Consider the following 7,186-nt stretch of genomic DNA (forward strand, 5'->3'; position numbering starts at 1 on the left):
GTCAGCTGGGATAGGCTTCAGCCCCACCGTGACCACAATGAGAACGAGAGGTTACAGACAATCTTTAGGTCTAGTTTTTATCAATTTGGTCAAATTGGACACAAGCATGCGGAGGGATTCGCCCCTATGTTTATTGAGACAGGGACATGACTGAGTCAGAGTGTGGTGTTTGAATGCCTTTTCTGAAATCTTCTCAAATATTGCCCCTGACAAATAAACTAATCCTGAAACTAATAAAATCCACAGTAAAATAAAATGTTGCTTTGGCAGGGTCTCCCTGTGTCCAGTCTGTGTGTGCAAACAAACAAACACATCCATGAAAATGAAAAGCAGATTCAGCACCTCAGTGTCAGGTACATTTAGGCTGTCTGCATGATACCTCTTCACCATCTTTACTGATTTATCATTATTAATCATTAAATCATGCAGATGCACATTATACTGCAGAAATTTCCCAGCAAGTCAAATTCTTTCCTGGCTTCACCCACTCGTAGCGGGAAGTGATGTTATTGTCACTTACTGCCACCACCCGCCCTTATCAGCTGCACTTTGCAACCAGCTATTAGTCATTAATAAGACTAATATAAATGTGACCCAGCTCCGCTGAGCTCTGAACTGGGCTTCTGTTCTTCTTCAAGAAAGGTAATGAGATCAAATACAATAACATTTAGCTGCACGTTGCTTCCTGTGCTAACATGAAATATAATGTAGGAAGTAATGGTTACACTGTACTGCTATTATCAGTAGCTGTGTATAGACCTACAGCTAACCATACTGGTTATGGATTATTGTTTTTGAGGAACCAATGAACAACTGCTGGGTAGAAATGCCTCTTTGGATAATCTTACTTAGCCACCATTTATGGATATCGGCTCCTCTGCCTGTTGTTCTTCTTATTATTATAAATAATATTTTTATTCTATTTCTTCATTTATCTTAGTTTTTACTTATACTTATACTTTATTTTATATTGATATTGTAACTTATACTGGCTGTCATTTATTATCAGGAAATGTTATGTAAATTTTTTACATTTTTAAAAAATAATTTTTAAAAAGTGTTTCAAAATAACTGCTTCTGTTTTTCACCACTGCAGCAAGAAAATTGATTGAGGAGAACAATGGCACGACTTTTCACAGGTAAAACCCTCTAATACATTCAGAAATGCATGCAGATGTAGAGAGGAACAGGTTCCTGATTCAGAGTCAAGTTCACAATAATGTCTATAACAATCTGAAGATATTCTTAAAACTTCTGAAAGGAAAAACAGATTCCCAAATTATTTAGAGAACCCGTTTCGATTTTGTTACTCAATAATGAGATCTGGTTACTACTCTGGTATTTTTCTAGACTAAAACAAATGGACAAATTCAAAATCATAATAATTTTCTGGGAAATGGTTACAACAGTAATAGTGACTGTCATGCAACACTGTGGGGACATCGATTACACTTTTTCAAATGTACATGATGTTTGATGTTGGAATTACACTGTTAAAACACGTTAATGCTTTGCAAGCTGAACTGAGGCACAATCATCTCATGCAAATGACCATAATGAGTTTTTGCAGCAATTTAAATCTTTAAAATGTCTTTTTATTTTGCACATGAGACCCTGTCCATTCTATTTCTTCTTTTCTTGGACATGTATGTATTTACTCTATAAATCACACGTAAAACTCACATCTCCTCTCATCCTGTTTTTCTCTCAGCTCTGGGCGTTCTGCTCATTCTGCACATTGGTAAGCACCGACTCTTCATCACACTAATATGACCAAAGTATCACAGTACAGAACAAACTGTGCAATCACTAGTCCTATTGCTAAAATCCTATGCTCTTCCCTCAGCCTCATCCAGTAAACTGGTGTGTCACATGACCAACTGGGCCCAGTACAGGCCCAGTATTGCAAAATTTACCCCAGGCAACATTGATCCGTTCCTGTGCACACACGTCATCTACGCTCTGGCCACCATCAACAGCTTCAACCAGATCAGCGCTATCGAGTGGAATGATGAGGAGCATTACAGGACGCTGAGCAACTTAAGGAATGTGTGAGTGTACGCAGTCAGCCAGCACCTAATGTTTAGTGCCAGTACTCAACTAAAGTGCTCTTATCTTTGAGGAATGCTGTTGAAAATGGAATCCTCTTTTTAAGTCCTAATATTTTCATGTACATATGATTATAAAATGATATACATATATATTTTTAAAACAAGAGTATATCAAAGAAAAACCTCATGTGACACCAAGTTTTTTTTTTTTTTAATGCTTCAGTTAACTCTATCTGTTAAGTGGTGGGGAAACAATTAAATGAACATTAACAAATATCAGACAATTTCATGAATCAAAGGTTTTCTTTTTATATCTGTCTGTATAAGAATGTTCTCAGAAGAACCATATCAGCTGTGCGTCATGATGACTAAAAGGCCAATAACAACTCAGTAAAAGTCAATATTGAGCATATGGCACAGCACAGTAAATAAAAGTGTGTTGTTGCTTTATGAGCTGAAGTTCTTCAGCTACATAAAATGCTAAAATATTTGATTCGAAACCTCCACTTGTTGCTGGTTTTAAGTTGCGCAGGTCTGACTTGTTCCAGGTGTCAGCAGGCATGGTCTGTAGTCTAACAGGCCCACAGCTAACAAACATATCAGATATGAGCCCTGCAATCTTCTTTTGGTTGTTTGGCAGAATGTGTAATCTCATCAGTTGGTCATAAAGGTGAATAGCAGATAACAAACACTGTATAAAGATGAATGAACTGAATACACAAAAAAGCAATGAGGAAATATAGTGATGTAACTATGATATGCACAATAAACTAATACACAAAATATACAGTATGAGTAAATGCAGCTATAACAAGTCAGTAATGTAACTTTGGTGTGCACAATATGGATAGAACTTAAATAGTAAGTACAGTAGAATAAGTCTAGGTTTGTCATCTACGGTATAAATAACAAGCAATTATGTAATATGTACAGTGCACAGATCATTACTGAATAATAATACTGTCTGTGGAGCTGTCAAAATCACTCTTCAGTGAGTTAAATGGTAAATAAGAGAGTATAGAGTTGGCAGTGATTCTGATCTGATTACATTTAAGCTTACGATTGTCTCTCTTTGTCTTTGCTTTTAGCAACCCTGCACTGAAGACTCTTCTGTCTGTCGGAGGCACAGTCAATGGAATAAGCCCGTGAGTTCAGATCTTCCTCTACACACAATGACACACAAGTCCTCAATATCCTTGACGTGTATTCAACTCAGAAGTCTGTAAACCTTGCTGTGCTGCTGTTGTATTACCAGAATGGAGGTCAGAGTTTTGTTTTGTTTTTATCATTCATCCCACCAGATTCATCGCCATGGTAGCCAAACCTGAGAGTCGTGCGGTCTTCATCAGGTCTGCCATCAGCTACCTGCGCACCCATAACTTTGATGGTCTGAACCTGGCCTGGGAATATCCTGCACACAATGGCAGCCCATCAGCAGACAGGGAGAGGTTCACTCAACTGGTCATGGTCAGCATGGACCTCATTTTTCAATTACAGTTGTAACTTACTGGTGAATGCCAGTGTTGCCTCTGCCATTGAATAGATGTGCTCCCTAAAAGCTGTCAGTGTTAAACCTTGATCATAGTGTTTCAAAAATGATTCTAATGGCAGTTCTGCAGTAGGAGATAGACAGAAACAACATGGAGGATCTGAGGTGTTTTTTCTGCCTACAGGAGCTGTCCAAAGCCTTCGAGGATGATGCCAAAGACAACAGGAAGACTCAGCTGCTGCTGTCAGCCAACGTTGGTGTTATCCCTTCCACCATTAACAGAGCCTATGAGGTCGAGAAGATTGCCCCGTAAGTTTGTTTTCACTGGAGTCAGTGTATGTTCATGTTGAGGTGAGGTATCCAAAAAATGTAGTCTCTAAGTATCTTGCTCAAGGACAGCTGATGGCAAGAACTGAACCTTAGATCAGTGTTCACTGATAGTCAGAATATGTACTGTGCCAGATACTGTGTCCTCCACCATGGTGAAAACTAAAAGGAAATCCTTTTCAATTCAACAGTCACCTTGACTTCATCAATGTCATGACCTATGATTACCACGGACACTGGGAAGACGCTACCGGACACAACAGCCCACTGTACCAAAGCTCTGTGGACTATGGCTCACACATTCATCACAATATCGTAAGATGCAAACAAAGACACACACCTGTAAATTACACACACTTCAGTTTATTGTTAGTTTGACTGTATTTTTATTGTCATGTTTGTCATGTTGGACAAAACACAGTTTAAGAGGCTTCATCTCACTAATGACAGCAATATTTAGAGCTGATACATTAAATATGGTTTCCACTTAAAGCTACAATGGCTGCTTTGTGACTAGGAGACAGAGGGTCTCACAAAAACTTAAATATATATATATATATATATATACTGAACCTGTAGATATCAAGTTTTTGTCCGCAAATCTACATATCTACATATCTACAATCTACAATTACATATCCAGCAGCCACAGAGTGGCATTAACATCGACGTGTCTGTCCAGCATTTGAATGTAAGTCAAATATTCACTCCTCTGAGAAACATCTGATTCATTATGACATTTGTCTCCTTTGTCCTTTTTGTTAGAACTCTTCTATATCCCATTGGATGGCTCTGGGAGCACCTGCTGAGAAGCTGCTGCTGGGTTTCCCCACCTACGGACGAACCTACCGCCTTAGCACTGGTGCCACTGGCCTCGGAGCACCAGCTAACGGCCCCGCAGATGCTGGACCCTACACTCGCACTGCTGGATTCTGGGCCTATTATGAGGTACACAACATTTGTATAATGCCTAATTCCGTTTGTGTTTAATATCAGTATTTTCCCAATAATGGCTGTTGCATCTGTCCTCACTGATTATGTCAAATTTGTACTGGAAGAACACAAGAAGTATTGTATTTATCTGTGGCTCTCCTCTGCCTATAAAATGACTGCCTGTTTCTTTATACATAATCCACAGTGCCTAACAACATGACTCAGCATCAACATGTGGTCATCTAAATAAGAATAACTAAAATTTATAAAATAAAAATTTTAAATCACAGTAATTGTATCAGTTAACTTAGAATGTCTCCATCCCGAGCCGTGTGTTGTCCGATCTGACTGTTTATGTTTTTGTGTTACCAGATCTGTGACTTCACCTCCAGTGCTTCTTTAGAGTGGATCTCTGAACAGGAGGTTCCTTATGCCACCTTTGGCAGTAGCTGGCTGGGCTATGATGACATGCGAAGCTATTCTTCCAAGGTAACATCGCCATTACTACCTGCAAATTCAACACAAGTTTTGTAATCATAAGTCCAAAAACACCACAAGAAAGTTGTTGTGGTGTGTAAACAGTTTGACTTTATAGTATTTTTAGTTACTATTTCTATGGGTCTATTTCATAGACCTGTAGCTGATGCTGCTATTTATTTGTCTTTGTTACTGATAGGTCCAGTGGATGACTGCCAACAACCTGGGAGGTGCTCATGTGTGGACTCTGGACATGGATGACTTTAGTGGATCCTCCTGCTCAGCCGGAGCTTATCCTCTCATCAACCACCTCAGAATGTCAATGGGTAAATTCTGACGTTCGTCTTTTCCTTAGAAACCTAAAACAATTTTTAATCACAATTAAGTTGCAGTTTCAGTTTTGAAGTAAATTGTCCCATTAGTTTGTATTGCCTCTCTCTATAACATTTCTTTGTCTGTGTCTGATTGTGCAGGCTTCCCCCCAAAGCCCACCACAACACCAGCCCCCACCACCACCAGGGACCCCATTGCAGACTTCTGCCGCGGCCGCCCCGATGGCCTGTATGAAAACATAGCTGATAAGACCACTTACTTCCAGTGCTTCCAAGGAAACACCTATCTGCACCGCTGCCAGCCTGGCCTCATCTACTGGGACTCCTGCAAGTGCTGCAACTGGCCATGAGCCAAATGCACTACAAACACACACTGAGTCTATGAATGTATAAGACAGTGAATTATATTTGAGTAAAATCCTTTCACATCGTGTCTGCTTGCACTGATTAACCTCATAGGTTACAACTGGAAGTGAAGGTAAATCATGGAGAAATTGCTTTAAAGCTGGCTCACTGCTTATCAAAACAAATGAAAGAAAACCTCATCATGACATGACCTGATGAATCATATGACTGATTTACATTTCATTCTTGTTTTTGTATGAGAGAAGTGAACATTATTAACATTTAATACAAATTCTGAACTTTTCATTGCACGATTAAATACATTTAATACTCTGTTTTCCTACATTAATTCTTAATTCAGTTACGCACACACACTATTGTATTCTCATGTATGTCTTTCTATAGACGCCCTGACAGTGGGTGAACTATGAATAAAGTGAGTGGGCTGGGATTAAATCTGGGTTTGAAATCCAAAATCCATCACTGTGAAAAGAGCATCATATTCATGCAGACTGGCATCAGCTGCGTCATTCATGCATCAAAGTCACCACTTCAATAACAGCTGCATGGACATCAGCTGACCAGTAACATCCAATCATATTCATGCAGATGACACTTCTCATTATGGTCCCACCCTTGTCATTTCAAGTGTCCAGTTATTATTTACATGAAAATAAGAGTTACAATAATAAGAGAGGGGCAATGGTAATCCAGAAAGGAGTCAGACTGGACATGAAGATGTTTGGTAACCCTGAAAAGAGTGCCCTCTTCCCTTCAGCAGTTTAGTTACAACAATAACAGCTACAGTAGCAAGCTATAAACTCTCCATAAACTAGTACAAACATGTAGATGAATTTTAGCCTATTTATGAACTACTGAATTTTCTTTTCAGCTCTCATTCAGACCCATACACAGCAATATTTTCTCGCACACATTGAATAATCAGAGGTTAACTGATCAGGGATCATTTTTGGCCAAAAAAATGTTTTGGCCAAAATTCAGGACTTAGGCATTTCAATTGCATAGAAAATTTCCACTCATTTGAATAACATAGGTTTAATATAAATTAACTAACAAACTTAATGTGAAGCAAGCAATATGATTTACGTAATAGTAGTAATAAACTCAATGTGCTTCCACTACACAGTAGTGTAGTAGTAGCCAGGTTTATGCATTCAGTATTAATAAAGCCAATGTGTTTGCTCAAACCCAACAGAGAAAACGAATGCAGT

General features: G+C 38.8%; 1 protein-coding gene across 1 annotated transcript; it reads left to right on the forward strand.

The window, feature by feature from the left end:
- The first annotated feature begins 607 nt into the window (after positions 1-607).
- chia.1 (chitinase, acidic.1) lies at positions 608-6,289 on the forward strand. The gene is made up of 12 exons (XM_010749444.3): positions 608-642; positions 1,097-1,139; positions 1,712-1,741; positions 1,847-2,051; positions 3,140-3,196; positions 3,353-3,518; positions 3,725-3,849; positions 4,059-4,182; positions 4,633-4,815; positions 5,173-5,289; positions 5,477-5,603; positions 5,751-6,289. The coding sequence occupies exons 2-12, from the start codon at positions 1,121-1,123 to the stop codon at positions 5,957-5,959; spliced, it is 1,362 nt and encodes a 453-aa protein (XP_010747746.1). The 5' UTR covers positions 608-642; positions 1,097-1,120; the 3' UTR covers positions 5,960-6,289.
- Positions 6,290-7,186: the final 897 nt, after the last annotated feature.

Source organism: Larimichthys crocea, chromosome XXI (genome assembly GCF_000972845.2).
Source record: "Larimichthys crocea isolate SSNF chromosome XXI, L_crocea_2.0, whole genome shotgun sequence".
In the NCBI taxonomy this organism is placed as follows: Eukaryota; Metazoa; Chordata; class Actinopteri; family Sciaenidae; genus Larimichthys; species Larimichthys crocea.

What these genes read in the sequence shown, in the direction of transcription:
- chia.1 (XM_010749444.3), top strand. An exon ending in CTGAGCAACTTAAGGAATGT is followed by an intron (nt 2,052 to 3,139) that starts GTGAGTGTACGC and finishes CTTTGCTTTTAG; the next exon opens with CAACCCTGCACTGAAGACTC. An exon ending in CACACATTCATCACAATATC is followed by an intron (nt 4,183 to 4,632) that starts GTAAGATGCAAA and finishes CCTTTTTGTTAG; the next exon opens with AACTCTTCTATATCCCATTG.